This window comes from Lathamus discolor, chromosome 5, assembly GCF_037157495.1.
Source record: "Lathamus discolor isolate bLatDis1 chromosome 5, bLatDis1.hap1, whole genome shotgun sequence".
NCBI classification, from domain to species: domain Eukaryota; kingdom Metazoa; phylum Chordata; class Aves; order Psittaciformes; family Psittacidae; genus Lathamus; species Lathamus discolor.
In genome coordinates, this window is record NC_088888.1 from 95,676,506 (window position 1) to 95,696,497 (window position 19,992).

The window sequence follows — 19,992 nt, forward strand, 5'->3', positions numbered from 1 at the left end:
TTAGTGAAATGGCAAAAATTTCAGTTTAAGAGGTTTGCTTCTTCAATGAAGGGAGGAACATAATATTTCAAAGCCTGAAAAAGTGTGGGCTGATGTGGAATACCATACCAAGTTTACAGTCTCTGAAAATACTTGTCTTTCAGAGCTGTTAATGGTAGCAGTATGATCGATCTCCAAACCAAAAAAAGGGATGCATAGAAACAACATGAAATAGTAAATTTTAGCTATACACAATGGGTATTCTAGGCCTTTTATACTACTTGCTATTATCCCAATGAACTATCCCTTCTTTTTTGGTTCCACCATCATAAGCACTACAAAGGTGACTGAAAAGCAACACTACTGAAATTGAAGAAGACAACATAATGACTAATAAAAGGGTGCAGATTTCAAACTATTACCTACATTTGGATGACATGATCTACAAATCTACTTTTACTACAAACTCTTACTATATAAAACAAACCAGTAACAGTTTCCCTCTTGTACTTACACGTTATAACACAACTGAAGAGTAACTTAAGGTATACCACAGGACTGTAACGTGTATGTGTACTTGACTACTTGGGGAGGGGTAAGGGGAACCAAACAAAAGAAAACCCTCAAAAACATGCTTGTAGAATACATACTTAAGCAATACAAAAAAGAGTTGGCACAAGTGCAAGTATCACTTGTATCAGTTTTTTAGAGAATGTGTACTTTTAACATCTCAAATCATGTTGCTCTACATTTTTAAAAAGTTTTTAGTACCATGATTCTAAGAAAAATATCCAAACTTTTAGTAAAATAGAAATTCATTGCAAAAATAATTGCTTTAAGTATGATCCAAAGCAAACTAGAATAATCCGGATTTCTACTATGACATAAAATATCTCCCCGATTTCTTTTCCAGGGCATTCTGCCAATGAGAGGCTTCTACAAATCTTTATTTATATCTGTTGGGGGTGGAGGTTTTTTTCTTTCCAAAGTCTCCCATCCCCAAATTTCAGATACGAATATATTGTTAACATTTCCAAGTTACAATTAATGATTTCTGTTTCCAAAGCAATGGATACAGAATGTGCTTCTACAGTTTACACAGCTGTCACAAAACCACACACAGTAGCACCTATCTCCTATATCATCCTCCTCATTTGGTGCTAAAACTGGCAGTCTTTGACATCAGATTGTTCTCTCAAAGCAGAATACCACAGCCAAAAGTTTAAGAAATGCATGGGAGTTAATGGAATTATATAAACAAGTAAATTGCACACATAAATCCACCTGCACAGCAGCTTGATTAATTCCCCCTAGCTCAGTAATACTCTACAATAGTATAAATAAGTCTTCTGTACACTTGAAGCTGAGTAAGCACTTTGTTTACAAAACTGGCAATTAATCTTAAACCATCTTGGGGAGATCAGAGCTGTTTAGTGAGCTAATTTTTAAGGAAAAAATAAGTTCACCAAACTGAATGCATCCCCTTCACCACAGACCTTTTACTAGCCCTACCAATATTCTGGCTTGTTACGCCCTGAAAAGATCAAGATGTGAAAACAGAAAACTTGTGTTTAAAAAAACCCCCAACACAACAAAACCACCGCGCCCTCCCTTTAAAACATGAAAGAAAAAACCCACACAGAAACAACTCTCAAATCTCAGCCAGCTCCTTTCCAGGTGTTCTATACCACTAGCATCATAGGTACTGCAGTTCTGGCAACTCGTCCTACACAAGTCAGATTATATTCAGTATTCAGAAAAAGACACGGTGAGTGTGTCTCATGCAGTGAATATTTAAGAGACATTATCTTAGTCATCACACCTGTGCCTCAAGAGAATACTTCTCAAGCAAGTTTACAGAAAAACCGGTACAAATTAAACAGACTGCACCCACTCCATCCTCCCAAAACCACAGGCAGACAGTATGTTAGTTACCGGCTTGCAAATGGAACACCTTTCATTATTTGTGCACCACATCAGAAAATTGTAGCCAATTTCTGTACATTTGCAGCAGCTAAACCCCACAGAATTAGGAAATAACGTTCTTCATAACAAAACTCTGCTTCCCTGCAAATGAGAAATGAAAATTTACAAGTCTCTCAAAATGGAATTGAATTGCAACTTACCATCCAAAACAAAAAAGTGCAAGATAAAGGCCCAAGAGGGTTGCAACAACATGTCTTATAAATGGGCTAGTTTTGCTTGAATGAAGGTATGTTCGAAACCAAACAGCCGCAAGCAAGGCAAACAGTTGGCACACTACAAAGTTGACCTGCATAAGAGAGAAAAGAAAAATGTTTCTCACACACTTGTGTATAAAATTGAATAAACATATCTGCACACTATCAACAATCTGCAGAACCTTTGCCTATGCCATGGCTCTTGCCACAGCACAGCATGTCAGCCTCAAAGAGCTTCGCCTGGGATCCCTTCCCCCCTGAAGCACAGACGTGTGCTCCCCTGAGCAGCTAAGAAGCTATGATACTTCAAACCTGTAGAGGCAATCTGTGCATGAATCAATGGAAACAAAGGAAGTATTTTCCTACAAATTTTCTATATACCAAGCCACTCTACCAACCATGGGATCGTTTCTACTCTCCCAGTAATGTGAAGATCTGAGATGGGTTTTTATTTAGTAGTTTGCCATTCTTTCTTTGGTTGTTTTTTTAAGCGAGCATGACTCTGAAATACATTATCAGCTACACAAATCACTGGTACATCACTTCAGCGGCCTGTGCAGAAGCAGGGCTCAACGAAGTGCGCTTCAGTGGTACATAATCAGATAAACAGCTTGTTTGCACATTCAAGTAGGATAGTTTCAGAAATTCCTCCTCCCTTCAGGCCATTTATTCTAGAAGACAGAAAATCTCTTGTATACTAAATGTTTAAAGACATTAGGGCACTGGAAGCAAAAGTAGAACTAAAACTAGAAACCAACCCAACCAGTGAGTAAAAAGAATCACTCTGTGGCCTAAAATAAATTTAACAGGAAGGGCATGATAAAGAAATAATTTTCTCAAATACAGCAACCGCTATCTAAACTGGCTTAAGCTACAAAAAGCCAGATGAATTCCTTTATTTAGAAAGGAAAATCTCCCCCCTCCATGGATTTTTATCTTCCATAGAAAACTGTCTAACAAATTTCTGTGTCTAATAGCAGCATCGCATGTCATCACAAGTAACAGCTTGTGGACCACTGCTTCAGGTCATAAGCACTTCAGTATAAGAAGCTTGCACATGCTTGACTAGCTCTTAGCACAACAGCACTTATGCCTGTTTGATGTCACTTAGCTGCAACATATACTTAATCTTAGTACCACAGGGTACAATGGCAATACTGACATGCTCATGACAGCAGACAATATGAATGGTTGCGGCAACATGGTGCACACCTCCAGTACTATAACTCGGCTAGTCCATTCCTTCATCATTTTTCAGCCAAGCTTCAGGCAACAACAAGTAAGGTTTAAAGGTGAGAGTATGCAAACATGGTTATATTTAAAGTAGAAGCTAAATAATACCAACCACCTACAGAAGTCTCATATTTGTAATCACAGCATAGATTCCCCATTTGCAAATCAAAGGATAGTTTTCCTTGTTCTGAACCACCCTAAAACCTTCCATAAGGCCAAGTTACACAAGCATTAAGTTGCTACCAGGGAAAGAGGAGGCTCAGAAGGCAGGGCTGTGCTTTTCAACAGGATCAGTTCCCTAAACTAAACCATACACTTAGCTATCCATTCTCTTACTCCCACATTTCCATTATGCTTTTAACTGTGTTTGAAAAATCCTAAACAAATGAGGCGATATTCTTTCAGGGCATAACTTGACCTGTTTTCTCTCCTTTATGAGCAATGATGCAAATGAAACAGAGCAAGGTTTGTAACTTGAGTGGATTCAGTGGGAAAGTCTCATATGAAGCAGTCAAGTTTAATGAACCACTGAAACGGAAAATAACTAATAACGTTTTTTTAAAAAGAGGTCAAGAAAGAAAAAGTGAAAGCCAAAATAATTAACTGTGCATTCTGTATCAACATTTGTTTTGGATAGTTGTTACAGAAATTATGCTATGTATACCACAGAGCATGTTTCTGACCCAAGGAACTCACACCCTAGACAGACTAGAAGGGGGAGGGAAACCAAGGTTAAAAACTGGGACAGCTACGCAGTAAAGCTGAGGTTAAGAGACAGAGGGCAGAAATGGGCATGAAGACCTGTCCATAAGCAGACAAGTTAGCGTTCAGTAAAACCAGCAATGTCCAGACATCACTTCTTTGGCTGCATTACAGCCTATTTACCAATTGATGTCTCATGATGTCCTTTTCCATGAGCCCTCAAAGCAAACTAGCAAGACCCAGGGAAGAAGAAAACTCATCACCTCGGTCCTACCGAGCAAAGGGTAGAAGCACTTGGCACCTCTGATCTGTATCATCATCTTTACAGGAGCAGACACAAGCAAAACAACAAGCCTTGAATTCCGAAATTCAGGATGAGCCTGCAGGCTTAGGAACGTGGAAAATCCTCATACAAAACATACAAAGAGGATAGCTTTAGACCAGCCCAAGCAAAACTTCCAGAGACATCAATTCATGATGTCAGTGTTTTGAACACACAACTAAATGACTGAAGCAGCACAATCTTGTTCTGAAAGCCTTCCTTGTAAGTGACTCCAAACCACCAGTGGGTATTTTTAAACTGCTCCTCCCAAAAACTGCACAAACATATGTGTAATTGGAAACATAAAAGACATCACCACAATGCTCACACACCACCCTTGCATTCCTTCTCTACTCGTACCAATGCAATCCTTCTACTTGCCTCACAGCGCACTGCAATGTGGATTACAAAGCACCAATGGTTTTGCAGACTTGTATCACATCAAATCCTCACAAAGCTTTAAATACAGCTATGTAAAACCAAGCTATGCAGCACTTCAGATGTGAAAGACATGCAACTTTATTTTAGCCTTTATACATACCTACTTCTGCTAATATTCTTTCTGCTGCTTTATTCCATTTCCCCCAGCAGGATTTCTGATTCATTCAGCAAATGGACAATTGCCCAGTTTTTACTCTCACCCTATGACCCATTAAATACTTACCATCTGCATCCTACACTGAACACAAAACCCTTACATTTCCCCATAGACATGTTTATGCAGATCTGTCCATAGCGTGGGAAGACAACATACAATAAGTGTCAACTTCGCAAGATCAGTATTCCCATTCCTGTTCTAAAGGTGGGTGGCTGGCACACAATGATGAAAGTCCAAAGGGTAAAATAAATACCCACTAACTTTGGATGCCAAATCTCAGACACTTTAGTGCCTAGTTTTTCAGTCAGTACTTTCAATACAACTTTAACTTGGACTGTTCTTTGCAACTTCAGCTGCTATTCTAAATATCCAGCATGGCTATAAATCAGGCCCAAGGTATCTCAAAAGGAAAGCAAATTTATCATCACTAGGACATATTTTCATTATATTGTTTCTCCAGGTCACTCCAGATCTGGTTTACTAGTGATTTATATTCTGAATAAGGGAAGGAGCTCATGCGGAAGAGTTTGCGACTACTACTGGGCCATGTTACAGTCACAGAGGTAATCTCTCTCTGACACTGACTTTTGAGCATCTGCTATCCCAGGCGATATATTCACTCGGTAAACATTTTGAATATCTGATTTCTTACATTTTAGAAAGAAATGAAACCCACAGCATTTCCACCATGACGTCAAAACTTACCAGTCTGCAGTTAACCTGTGATTTGCAGTCCAAAGCACAGATTTCTGCCACTTCAGCTATTTGAAAAATATACTCACTTCCACACAGAAGTAAATTTAACCCCATGCCAATACTGTAGTGGTAGAAAGAGGAACAGGCTCTGTGGGCTCCCAAATTCCGTCCCAGGCACTTCCAACTCCAGCAGCCAGACAACGCATACATCTACATGGTGGTTTAGTTCAGATTAGGAGAGGGCTTCCGAAGCAAACCTGCCAGCTGTCCTCACTTCTGGGAGTGGTATACTTGCATGCCCTTGGAAAACTTAAGCTCTTAAAACATTGTGAGTATGGGCAAATACAACTTTTAAACACCTCGTAACTTGGTCAGATGTGAGCAGAACACCCACAAAGACTACACATTCCCCAAAGACACAGGATTCATTCCTCAAAACAAAGTGTAACATGCCTCTCCAGAGCCATAAAACCTGTTCAAATAAGCAGCTCCAGTTTTATAGCCAAAATTAAAAATACAAACAAACAGCAAGAAAGATCCAAAAAAAAACTGATCCACTTGGAGCTGAGACTTTCTAGTGGAAAACAAAATCCGAAAGGCATGGAATGACCAGTTTCATCCTGAGCAGTCATAATTTAGCACGTGTACAAGAAAACAAACACAGTTTTTTACCTGTCCTCAGGTACAGGTCATAACAATAGCTTATGAGAGTAACACCTCAAAGTTACATATAGAGAAGGGTGTGTAATGCAAAGTTCAGTGCACATAAGAATAAAAATTTTACAGTGATAAAATGATCATCACTAGTTATTCAGCAATGATTAATGTAGGTGTGGGTTAAATACCACTTTGACACATCAAGCTACTACAAAACCTGCTGTATGTAGCCTAGCAATTTAAAAGTTCAGTCCACTATTTTAGTGCAAAATCAGTCATACAGCCAGTGCAGTTCCCAGGCACACTTTGTGCCAAATGTAACACTAAAACAAGAGCACAAATTCACAGTTTCAGAGTTGGGAATAGCTACATAAAATGCAAATCCGTTATATCATTAACCACATTAAGCTATCTACATAAGTTTTCCATTTGCACGACCTTTGCAAAAGTCAATAGAAAGTTCATAATAAAACTTTTAAAGACATTTATGCTAGTCTCTTAAAAAACTTAAATGTAATTTATGCCATGCATTTGTAAAAACAAAGTTATTTCTTAGGAAAAAATGTGATTGAGGCATCAATTCTTTATGTAAAGCAAAAGAAAAGTCTAAAAAGGTCACTGACTGCTACAAGGATTTTCAGTATCAAGAAGTTTTGGCAAAACATTTTATTTGAACAGCTAGAAATCTTCCAACATACACAGCATCTTAAAAAATTCCTTTAATGGTTTATTAAAGCCCATGCTAAAAAGAAATATAGAAAAGATTATTTCTCCTATGAAACCAATTTTTAGTATGCAGAATTTTTATGCACTAATTCAGATTTTACGTTAAGCTTCCTCTTCATATGAGCTATACTTTAATGTCAAAAGCCAATCATTGCAACCAAGCAATAGAATCCTTCTACTTCACAGCACAGAAGGCATTTGCCTCATTCAGACAAGCAGCCAAAGCAGTGAGGGAATTTTATTGATATAAATAATTCCTAACTAGATGGCACAAATTAATCATACAGGCCCACACAGCCTACAATCCACTGAGAAGCAGCAACATAACTGCATAAAGTTTTGCTTACTAGCTCTAGCAAGGCATGGAGAAGCCTTCAGAGCAACAATACTGTCTGTGAAGTACCTCAAAGGAAGAACAGTGGTCTAAGGGGTGGAGCACAAAATGTAATTCAGGAACATGGCATTTTACTGTCTCTTACGTCTATGGCCCATATGAACCCTTCGGAAGTTACCCTGGCTTTGCATTTCTTTATTTTCTCATTTTTAATGAGTCTTCTCTGATCATAAAGAACAAAAATATTCAAACCTGTAAACTGCGGTGAATGCCTGTTGCCTCAATAAAACACACTGGACGAATTAAAGGTGACATGGAGCTTTTGGCTGGTTGGTTGGCTGGGGTTTGTGAGGTTTTTGGTTGGTTTGATTTGTGGGACTTTTTAAAGCCTTTTTTTTCATTTTTTATTTGATTTTATTGTTCAGAAAGCAGTTTAGCTCTTACTGCTGCTGGAACAGGCTTTGGAAAAAGATGACCCAAACATAAGCAGAAGCACTGAAGCCTACCTGATTATACACAGAGCCTAAACCAACAGTTTTAAAATGCAAGATGCTTCCTAGGTAACGCTCAAGAACCTGTGCAGACAATGATTCTGCAGCCAGAGATTTAGGGTTTTCTGCCCATTTTGCCACACCATAGTATGTTTCCTCCACAGAATTCAGTTTTTCTAAGCTGGAAGATGCCAGCATTACTTGTCTCCCACTCTGTAGCCTTTTTTTGGTTACAAAACAAAGTTATTACACAAGTTTCCTGCTCTGTCTGACAAGGTTAGTAAACAAGGTGCATTGGGTAGCATTCCTATTCATACACCTTTAGCCCTACTTTTCAGCAACTGTAGTTATTAGAGAAAAAGCACATTTTAAAACCCCATTTTAGAACATGAACTGAAAAAAAACCCAAACCAAAACAAACCAAACCCACCCCACTTTGAAAAGAGCTCTTGCAAGAGCTAGGAGATCGAGACAGAATGTACATTTATTTTCTTTAACAAGAAGCACTGATCTTCAAGCTGAGAAGCTGAGGCTTTGACTTTTTTCCTGAGTTATAGGGCTATTTTAGCAGTAAGATTTTAAACACAAACCCCTCCCAGCATCATATTTGTTGGCACATACTTGTAACAATTGCCAAACCTTATCACAATGAATGAAGCCTCAGCTGTACCTTGTTTCTCAAATGTCAGGATTTTCTTGGTTCTTGCTGCCAGTTAGGCCATTTCTCTTTTCCAGCAAAACAGTCAGTTGAGGAATTCAAAACAACTACAGATGTTCACAAAAAGCTACTTATAGCACAGGACAGCTGATCTTTCTCCACAGCAACCAGAGAGCAGTGAAGATGGATCTTCCTCTGTCCAATTCCTAATCTTCATCCAGTACAAAAGGATGAAACAGCTTGCACAATTGTCCAATAATTGCCTACTGCTAAACCACTAAGAACTGAAGAGTGAGAACAATCATTATTTGAAACCAATTATCAACTTGCCAACTCTTCCCTGAAAATTGCTGCACAGATATTTAAAAAAATTCCACAGTGAAGCTGAAAAAAGCAATTCCAAGAAACAAAGCGTTTAGTAATTTTCTTCAATTTAATGGGATATGTCAGAAAGAGAAGTCCAGAGACACTGGCACAGGTATAGAATCATAGAATGGTTTGGGCTGGAAAGGGCCTTCGGATCACCTAGTTCCAAGCCCCCCTGCCATGGGAAGGGACACCTCACCCTAGACCTGTTGCTCAAGGCTTTGTCCAGCCTGGCCTTGAACACTGCCAAGGATGGAGCATTTACCGCTTCTTTGGGCAACCCATTCCAGTGCCTCACCACCCTCACTGTAAAGAGCTTCTTCCTTATATTTATCCTGAACTTCCCCTTTCGAAGTTTATACCCATTACCCCTTGTCCTATTGCTACAGTCCCTGGTGAGGAGCCCCAAGAGTATCTGATAAAGCTGAAGGATACCTCAGCTAATTCAGAGACTGTTTCTTCCCTAACTGACAGGAAGAAACAGGTATTCTTCTTTCCACTCAAAGATCATAGATCTTGTGGCAATGCTTTAAATACATTTTTCAGTCAAATAATAACCAGTGTTATACATGATGAAAACATAACTAATTTACACTCCTTCTCTGAAGTCTCAACCTCACTTCATGGATGAAATACTAGGAAATGGAGGATAAGCAGCAGGGGGGGTTTTGGGGTAGAATCAGATGTTTATGTTAAGGCAGTGTGTTCTTTGTAGCAAAGACTGCGTTACTGCATGTTTATATAGCCCTCAGTGTGAAGGGACACTCATTTTCAGATGAGATTTCCAAAAACAGCTCCTCTAACAACAGCCACTTCCTTCAAGTGCATACTCTAACCATTTGCATTACTCAACTTTTACAACACTGGCAAAAGCTCTTTAATGTTGAACAAATATACTTCATCTTCACATTAATTTACTGGCAGCTGCAAGGACTTTTTCATCAGATTCTGAATGCTTTCTTTCCAAGAAAGCATTTATTGGAAACACATTCAATTTCATTTCAGTCCAAAACATCACAGTCATGACATTAATAATAGTATTTCTATTTCCAGCATTAATTTCCAGTTTCTAGCTTGTAAGCGTTAAGTACTCTGGAGAGAGTGAAGGACATCAAGAAGAAAATGATGTACACCCTAGTAATCTGGTTTGTGCAATAAATGAGCATCAAATCCAATAAGCTTTTTCAAACAGGGCTTTCTAAATCATTACTCAGAATTATTCTAAGGAAAAACTGTATGATAGGATAGGAAGACGCCACTGAGAAATGTTCTCTAATGGGCTCTTAAGGATTCAGCATTCTAGATACTGAGCTGTCACACGTAATAGCTAATTACCCACAGGAATAGCCAAAATCTGGGAAGCAAGATTGGTTCAAAGGTGAAATTGGATTTAAGAATATTGGCTTGGGGGTTTTGCTTGTGTTTTTTTGTTTTGTTTTCTTCTCTCCTCAGAAACAATAAGGACCTGAAACACTTGCTCTGTTAAGGAAAAACTGGTTTGGCCAGTTAAGGGTTGCAGAACTGAGACTACCAGGGAAAAAAGAGTTTACAATATCAGAACACAACAGCCTGGTATTACACTGGCAAAACACAGTTCCAAAACAAAGACCAACTCAGAAGCATGACTTTTATTGCACATTCACATAGTGATTAACCTCAAAATCTCTACTCTTTGTCACATGAGTATCAGAGGTATACAGGATGTTCAAACATGTATTTGAATGGCAAGTTTTTATTTTAACGCTCAGAGAACCCCTACAATGCCTGAAATTTAGTAAAAACATTACAATTTCCCAGCCATTTAAAAATAAAACAAAATAACTATAATCTGAGGAGGTATCCTTCTCAAATGCAACCAGAAACAGACACCATATCCATTAAATTATATCTCACTTCTATTATATTCTGCTGGTATGTGGGAAACTGAAATCCGCCTTAAAATAAGAAAAACAAAAACAAAACAAAACAGAAAGCAACATAGTCTCAGGTCCATACAGCTTGCAAGAAATTGAGTAAGGGCAGTAGTCACTTCAATTAGCAAGCAAAACAAATATTCACCATCTTTAAAATGGTCAGCTTCTCAGTGTTTTAGGGAAAGGGGGAGTGAAGAGAAAGGACTTCACCATGCTCTGCCTTGAATGAACTACTCAGATACTCTTTACTCCTCCGTGTCTATTAACCTCCTGCTCTTCCCAATTCAAGTATCATCAGCATGAAATCAGCCACCTACAAAGTCTTCAAGCACCACAAAAGCAGCACCTGTAAACATTTACAATACACAGTAACCTGCAGAAGTAACAGACACCAGTTTGAGCTGCTACAGCTTTTCATATTAATTCAATTCTATTTTATAAGAGTTTATTGACATTTAGAATTATGCTTCCATATTAAAAGATTTTATCCAACTTCTTACATTCAGATAATCATTTGTTAGCATGTTATAAGGCAAGAGCTTCTACAGATCTGTAGCCATCACTGGGCTTCTCATAAATTCCTGTAGATTCATGGTGGCCTCAACTTCTTTCTAGGTTTTTTGCCACCATGAAGAATAAAAACCCATTCATTGTAGTCTGGACTAACAGTTCACTCTGACTGATATGCTTAGTCTTCACTGAATTATCTCTCTCTATATATACATATATACACACACACACATATATATGTGTGTATATACGATTGTCAGGAAGCAATAGAATCAAGAGCATTATCCAGCCAGAAGGCAGATAAAGATTAAATGATCTATACAGATAGCATTACCAGTATAGACTATACCACTGTAGTTAAACTACCAGTGTGCTTACAAGCCAGGTTTCAGAATAAGAGTACCACCTTCTTAGGCCACCTTGACTAGAAATAAAAGGAAGCACCGAAATCCCAACTGCAGCAAATTACACCATTACAGCCAAACCAAAATAGCTCTTCATCTTTGGATACGTTATTCCAGAATAAAAGGTAGAGCTATGGATGTTTTCTTCCGCAAAAGGTGGCTTAGCTGCCAAAAGCATCACTTAAGATGTGCAGGCATAACTAGCATTTATCTAAATTTGCAGACAAATTGAAACTGCCAAACAGTTCTGTTCACTTGAGCAAGTGCTACAAGACTAATAATGAGAACTACTCTTGAATTTAAAGTACTTTCCGAAGGAATGAAGGAAAATTAAATACCTACTACACTGAAGAACTGCATCAACGTTCATTGTAAAATAAACACTGTAAAGATGCACACATTAAGGAAACAGGCTTTCACCTGGGTGTGTGTGTTGGTTTTCTCACCTTCCAGCAGAAGGTAAACACCCACAATCTAGACTTCCTTGTTCAAAGGCTTGGAAAACAAGGGAAAAAGGCCTGGGCAACTGTTACTCAGGAAAAGCACACCTTAGTCAGTCAAAACAGCAAATGTGAAGACAACAGGCTGCAAAGGATGTATCACAAGTGCTTCATTAGGTCAACACAGGAACAGGTAACCAGGAGCTAAAGTCAGCAAATACCAGGGCTAATGAACGATAAGGCTAATCAATTCATTTCAGTTTTATCAGTTTTCAGAACTCTTGGTTTAAGCCAGCACATACTCAAGAAAAAGACTACAGAAGTAAAAGGTCTACATAGCTGCAGTAGATTTACAACAGTAACACTTCGAACAGAAAGCAACACAGTGGTAACCATGTACTCAGGAAGTGACTCCTTATGCCTTACTGTTTTTTCTTTTATTAGCCTGTTCTTTGGGCACTCCAGCATTTCTTTTCAACATCCCAAGACTGCAGTATTTCTGCAGCAATTCCTAAACCACATTCTGAATTCAGAAATGGTTTGTACTACAGAGAACATAGGTCAGTAAGTGTTCACATGTTCGCCACCTAAATAAATTGCCTAAGGATGCGAAAAATAATTTGACAAAACAAAGGAGGTGGCCATACTCTGTTTGGGTAAAGACTATTTTAGATGCTTACTGTAGAAACACTGTAATTATATTTGAGTTTTTCCACTGCTTCACAAAAGCCTGGAGAAAACATACCCAGTATGAAAGTGTGTGATAACATATCAGACTGAAAATTCACTGCTGCTTCCCTAAAAATTAAAGAATAGAAGTAGCTCTACACTTTACATCCACACAACAATATTAATGAACATGAATTAGAGGTATTTCTTTCTTGTATTAAATCTTTCTACTACTTAATAAACAGCTCATCTTTTCCAGCTCTGCAATCGATATCTATTTTCTTTACCAACTCTGCTCATTAGTTTCCACTCCTTCCTTCAAGACAGTCACTTTCTCTAGCCAATTTTTTTTCTTATTCCAACAGTTTCACCCTTATCTACACATTTGTCATTGCAGAGTAATTTCAACAAACAGTACTTGGAGAGTTTAGTCAACATCTAAACACTAATACTAAAATCTGGGAAAGGTGTCACTGCAAAAAGACTAGGACCCTTCTAACGATATATTTCTGCCCTTTCACTAGTTCAACGGGAAGTTCAGAAACCAATAAACTCTTCACTAGTAAATCCAAACAATTCAAAACTTCTTTCATTAAGAACACCACATACAGAATGGAAAATAGGACTCTCTTCCCAGTTTCTTTTCATGACTGGAGTCTCCATCTGTTGTCATGGGAAATCATGCTTTGCTATCCACCCTTCATTTTTCTGACAGCTGCTAGCAGCAGATGAGGAAAATACAGGGCAAAGAAGGGGTACAAGTGTTTTATCCTACCACTCCCTTATCTTCAAAGTTTGGATTTCACACACCCATCAATGCTACTTTTACTCACTTCATTACTCCTGAGTTTCCCGGGTCACATCCAAAAAATCAATAACATGCGGCTCCATATTTCACAGCTACACACAAGGGTATAGAATCAATAGTGAAAGACAATAAAACTTAAATTCTTTCTTATAGTTTCATAATGCTTAAGATAAATATTAGGCCATCTAAATTCTGGAGAGCTTTACTGGACAAGCTTTTTGATTTCCACTTCATGTTTAGACAAAAAGGTTTTTATCAGATTAAAACACTTCAGTCCTCAGGAGGCTACATTAGATTGCCTTAGCTGAAAACATGCGAGGCAGAGGCATCACTAATGCCCAAAACTTTGAAATAAGAGATCTAACTAGGAGACACATCCAGTGCTTCCTGCAGGCAAATCAGGCACATACTGCTTCTCAGCAACATGACTCCCTACAGCACCTCCAAGCCTGGCCTTTTACCCAAACTATAGCTGTGGCCCATCTCAAAAGCATCAAAATACAGTAAAAACATTGCAGGTACATCTTGCTTATCACATGTGCAACATGAAGCACAAAGGCTCAGAATACCTCAATGATAAATGCATGTACGTGGAACTGAGTGTGTTAGGGCATGTTGAAAGGAACCCAGGTAACCATCTGCACAAGGAAGCATATACAGAAAATTATGCAGAGATGTAGATGCAGCAGACACACCTGTGATCACTAACTAAAGGAAGTTCACATAGTTTATACAGTTCATGTGTAGGAGGGCTTGGATTTTATGCCTATTCTAATTAAAGAAGGTTGATGACACTCAAGTAGAAAATTATATTTATTCTACACAAATGAGCAAATTTATTCAAATAAAAGCTAAAATTAGACTGGGGGAAGAGAAAAATGAAGAAACAGCGTGGATTTTTCATTTATTTTTGTTGAAAAAACACTGCTTATCTTTACATCCTGTATTTTAATAGAAGTGCATAACCACAAACATGATGTTCTGCTCAGTCTGCACATCTTCACACAGCTATAACACTAGGAGTTGGAGCCATACTCTTCTTATCTGGAAGATAAACGCTGAAGTTAGCTTAGTTGATCCAGTTGCTCAGACCATATTTCAGGATCTCAAGATCAGTATCTTCGACAACCCATGCAAAAATTTGATGCTCATAAGTGGCTGTAATCAGTCTCCTATCTCCCCACAGCTCAGCTGCTCCTCTGCTACAGTTATCTGCTTCTGCGGCAAATGAAGGGGAGTAATAACCTTGTAATTTTTGCCCATCTTCAGCCTTATAAGTTTTGCTCCCTCTGGTGGAAGCAGTGAACACAAAGATTATTCTCTGAACTCACCCCACAGAGACCTAAAGCCAAAAAGCAACCTTCGCTCTCCTAGAAACAAACATTCTCATCTCACAGCAAATTTAAGTAGATCCAATTTAATGACAGGTAAGCTGACATGTCATCAGGAGAAATCATTTGTCAACAGACAATCGGCAAGATAGCGCCAGAACTAGAAATAGACCAAGGTCATTTGTCAGGCTTCACCTCAGAGAAAGAGGAAAGCAGCAGACACACAAATATGACATGAGTACAGATAGGAAGAAACAGAAGGCTAGGCAAGAGATATAACTATAAAAAAATAATGCAAATTACAACCTCAATGAATGCATCACATGATTCTCTAGCAGACACATTTTTATGATAACCCTTCCCATCCTTCCCTTTAGCTGTCAGGGATGGGAAGGACATAGCTATTTTTTATTCCCTCCATCTCCTAAAAAGACAGAAGAAATACTATGGAACATTAGCATTCATTCACTCATTCCTTAACTTTAAGGACCTAAGGTGACACAGTTTTCGAAAGCATGCTTCCTTTGCCTAGAAGTTGTTGTAGCAACAGTAGCAACTCAGCCCCACGCAACCACCCGCTCACTCTGCCCTGGTGGGATGGGGAAGAGAATCGGAAAAGTGAGAAAACCCAGGGATTGAGACAAAGGCAGTTTAATAGGTAAAGCAAAGCAAAATAAGAAATTCATCCACTACCTCCCACTGGAGGCAGTTGTTCAGCCATCTCCAGGAAAGCAGGGCTCCATTACATGTAACAGTGACTTGGGAAGACAAAACACCATCACTCTGAACATCCCCCCTTCCTTCTCCTTTCCCCAGCTCTATATGCTGAGCATGACATCATGTGGTATGGAATATCCCTTGGGTCAGCCATCCTGGCTGTGTCCCTGCCCCACTCTTTGTGCACCCACAGGCTTCCCACTGGTGGGGTGGGGTGAGGAGCAGAAAAGGCCTTGACTTTATGTAAGCACCGCTCAGCAGTAATGAAAACATCCCCGTGTTATCAACACTGTTTCCAGCACAAATCCAAAACAGCCCCATACTAGCTACTACGCAGAAAATTAACTCAAACCAGCACAGTAGCAAACTTAGGCTCTCCAAGAAGTGAAAAGAGATAGTTCTTATGAGGATTTTCACCCCCATAGACTCATTCCCCATCCCCTCCCCACCCCACCCCCCCAGCCCCAACAAAACACAAAAGATGCGCAAGTTTGTTGTAGGTTCTTGTTCACACCAAACAACTTGCCTTGCACCAAACAACTGAAAATAACTACAGAATAATTGGAACAAGAAGCCTATCCAAGGAGCTTTTCCAAGTAGCCATTTCAGTTAACCTGGTGCCAGACAAAATAAGAGCCAAAAGAAGGGTTAACATAGTGACAAATTATCACATACCACCTTGTTGCAGGCCACAGACAGCTGCAGAAAGCAAGTTCTTCTCCATTCCTCTAGTGAGCTGGTAGCCTAGTACCAAAGAGAAAAGTCTAGGAATGGCAATCTGTTAAACTAACAAGGCTTTTCTCTTGTAATGCAGTCAGGCATATAGAGGAGGCTGCTCTTACAGGTGTGTCAAATGGCTCTGGTGGAGATGTCATCCTTCACCTTTCACACTAACCTCTAACTAGCTCACCACCACCACTTTCAAGCAAAACTGTGCCTCCAGTTCTACCAAGTCAACAAGTAATAAATTTCTTACACTCGATCCACACGTATGGATCTAATTAGCTCAATGGTAAAGACAGCAGCTTCACCTGTAACTGAAATTTCTACTTCCATTCACTGCCAAAGAGGCAAGGTTCTGACATCCACTTGTTTGAACAGTTGAGTAACACTGACACACGCTATCTGGATTTGTCCTCCTAGAGCTATGTGTCTTTGCCTTCACTAAAACTTTGTAGGAGGATAATTAGACCGTAATGGCTTAAACATAAATCACAATCTCAACACTTTGCGTATAAAGATTAGTATCTACTTGTGGTCAAAACTGAAACATGGAAATGGAGAAAAAAAACCCATTCACCTCCATCTATTCGAGTGCTGGTGTTATTCTGGAGTGCCTATTTTAGGTACCTGCTGTACTGGTCTGGCTGTAGTCACTGTACAGATTAGGATCAAGTAAAAACAAACTACTAATCAGAAAACCTCTTTTTTTTTTTGGTTTGTTTTCAAAGCACTGCTACATTTTCATACAGAGTATTCGTGTAGTATCACCAAATGCCATGCATAATCTTTGAGCACACACACCGAAGAGTATCAGCATTTTCCTTCTCTGCCCTCATTCTCTCCTTCACTGCCTTTGATTTGATTCCACTGAACACATTTCACATTCTTTCTGTATTACGAACTTACTATCAAGATAGACTAAGAGGTTTCAAAAAGCTAATTTTGCCTTCTGTCCTTTAATCAGTTATAGATGCATTCTCCTCAATGCAGCATAATTTTGTAACTCCAGTTTACACTCCAGGCGTAATCGGTGCTCTTCATACACAACCAGACCCACATTATGTACAGTCCACTAATGTCTAAAAACAAAAAGTACATATGATTTTTAACTGCTTATAACAAATCTTTTAGACCATGGGTTCAGCCACCCTCCATTGTGATTATCCCCAAAAGCTTCAACAGAGCTCAACTAGTATTTCAGAAAAACCTCTTGGTTTTACAGGAGTATCTGCTGTGAAACATCCAATACAGGGAAGCTTTCCAGGCTTTGATAAAAAATAACTTTATTATCATCAAAACATCACATCCACAACATTTAAAATAGATTTGGTAGAAGCTTCACTACGTCATGAAGTGATTAAATTTATGACTACTATGATGAACACATATAATTATAAGACACCAGCATCACACCATAAAGACAGTAATCTCTTGGTTTACCTTCTACAGGACCCTGCAAAAACTACACACTCTATAGGAAGAAGTGCCCAGCACCTACCAAGACCAACTCACAGCGTGCATGCCTGAGGCACCAAGACATGGTGCCACTGATCCCAGACACAGGTATCGCTGCACATTGTGCACGCTATCTGTTCCATCACAGGGAGCTCAGTTTCAGCTTGCCCCACTTTTGTCCATGAAAAAGGATCTGGAAAACTGACATGTTTAACCTAAGGTTCCATTCAAACAAATGGCTGAGGAAGATGGAAGGGCAGAAAGAATAATTCAGTCACTTCCAAAATTCATTCACTAGAATGCTTCTTCCTCTGTATTTAGGTTTCCAGTTAGTTTTCTCACTTGTTAAGCATATTTTGTAAACCCAAGCCACCAAATTCTCTCTACATAAGCACAGGCTGTTTCCCTTTATGTGTTTCATTTATTCATACACCAATGAAAATGTGATTTTTAGTAAGAATTCCTCACATGTAATTTCATGATGCTAAAACATTTATAGGATTAATTTAAGGTTACTTTAGTTACGCACTCACAAACACATATCCTGGAGATTTAGGAGATTTAAACCACTTTCCCCACAAACAAACATCCTTGTACAACTTCAGTCACTGAACTCTGCAAACCTGAGTTTCCCCATCTTTGTAACCTTCTGATGCTCACTGCAAACGCCAGGATTAACAGCCTTCAGGAATTTCTATGTCACTCGGACAAAAGACACCACAGAAGCGCTCTGCCTACGAAGTACACACAAAATTCCCCACAGCATTGTGTGCAACACACGGTATCGTTTAAGGCAGCACGTAAACATCACCGGCAGGCGCACCTAGGCACAGCACGCTGCGCCGGCCGTTACTGCCCACCCTTCTCCCTGCCGAGCCAACACCGGCCCCGCGCCCAGCCGCGGAGCCACATCTGCCCGCAGCGGGACCCCAACCCGCCGGCGCGGCGCGGCGCGGGCGCAGCCCCGCGGCCTGACCCCGGGGGCGCGCTCCGACAGCGGGGGGCGGCCGCGCTGCCGAGCCGGCGGGCGCGGGGCGCGAGCGCACCTGCACGCGGAGCGCCGCTCCCCGCCCCGGCGCCCCCCCGCGGGCCGCGGCCGCCCCGATCCGCTCCCCCGCGGGTGCGTGCGGGGAACCGCCACCCCCCGCACGGCCCCGCGCTCGGCCGAGGGGCCCTGGGGGCATGGGGAGGGACGGCACGGGACGGCACGGCGCAAAGAGGGGGGCGCTAGCACGGCACGGCGAGCGGCGTCGCCCCTCCCCGGCGAGCCCCCGGGAGGCAGCAGCGGAGCAGGCGCCTCCCCATCCTCACCTGGTCCACGGGCAGCCGCACGGCGTTGCTGAGGGGCTGCAGCAGCGTGGAGCCGGTGGTGCTGGTGGCCATGGCGAGGCCGCCTCCTCCCGCGCCGGGAGAACGGGCGATGAGGCCGGGGCACCCGCGGCGGCAGCAACAACGGCGGCGGCGGCGGCGCGAAGAGCCCCAGCCCCGCACGGCGCCGTGACAACAAGGGGCCGGCGCGGTCCCGCCGCTGACTGGCAGCGCCAGCGGCCAACCCGGCGCGGCGCCGCTGCGAAGTGACAGGCAGGTTCGCCCAATGCCCGCCTCTCGGCGGGGGGGCGGGACCAGGCGGCTCCCCTCCGGCGGCCGCGGGCACGGCCCGTCCTGGGGAGCGGGAGCGGGGAGATGGTGCCCGGCGGGGGGCGGTGGGGTCAATCGCGGGGACAGGGACGGCTCCGCGGCCGCCGCTGCGAGCTGAGGGCGGGCAGAAGCTGCGCGATGCGCGCAGGTACCGCGCAGGGCCCAGGGCGGCCTCGCCCTGCGGTAGGCGGGGCTGCGCGGGGCTGGGGCTCGGCCGCGCCCCTCCGCGGCGTGCGGAGCGCTGAGCTGCGCCGAGGTGTGAGCGGCCGCGTCGAGGGCGCGGCGGCGGAGTGGGGCACGTGGGGGGAAAGGGCGCCTTCCAGGGCAGCCTCACAGCGGAGCTCCCCAAGGAGGCGGCCGCTGGCCGCACCAGTGGGGTCGGTGCCAGGCGGAGGTCGGGCAGGCGGGGTGGCAGCTGTGGAGGTACCTGTCACTGAGGGCT

The 19,992-nt window shown here is 41.6% G+C and overlaps 1 protein-coding gene across 1 annotated transcript in view; it reads right to left on the reverse strand.

Moving 5' to 3' along the window:
• The window catches only part of MBOAT2 (membrane bound O-acyltransferase domain containing 2), a 94,697-nt gene extending 75,268 nt beyond the window's left edge, over positions 1–19,429 (reverse strand). The window contains exons 1-2 of the mRNA XM_065681585.1: positions 19,224–19,429; positions 2,106–2,251 (exon numbers count right to left, since the gene is read on the reverse strand). Coding sequence (XP_065537657.1) covers positions 2,106–2,251; positions 19,224–19,295 — 218 coding nt within the window. The 5' untranslated portion in view covers positions 19,296–19,429. The remainder of the gene's footprint in view (positions 1–2,105; positions 2,252–19,223) is intronic.
• Positions 19,430–19,992: the final 563 nt, after the last annotated feature.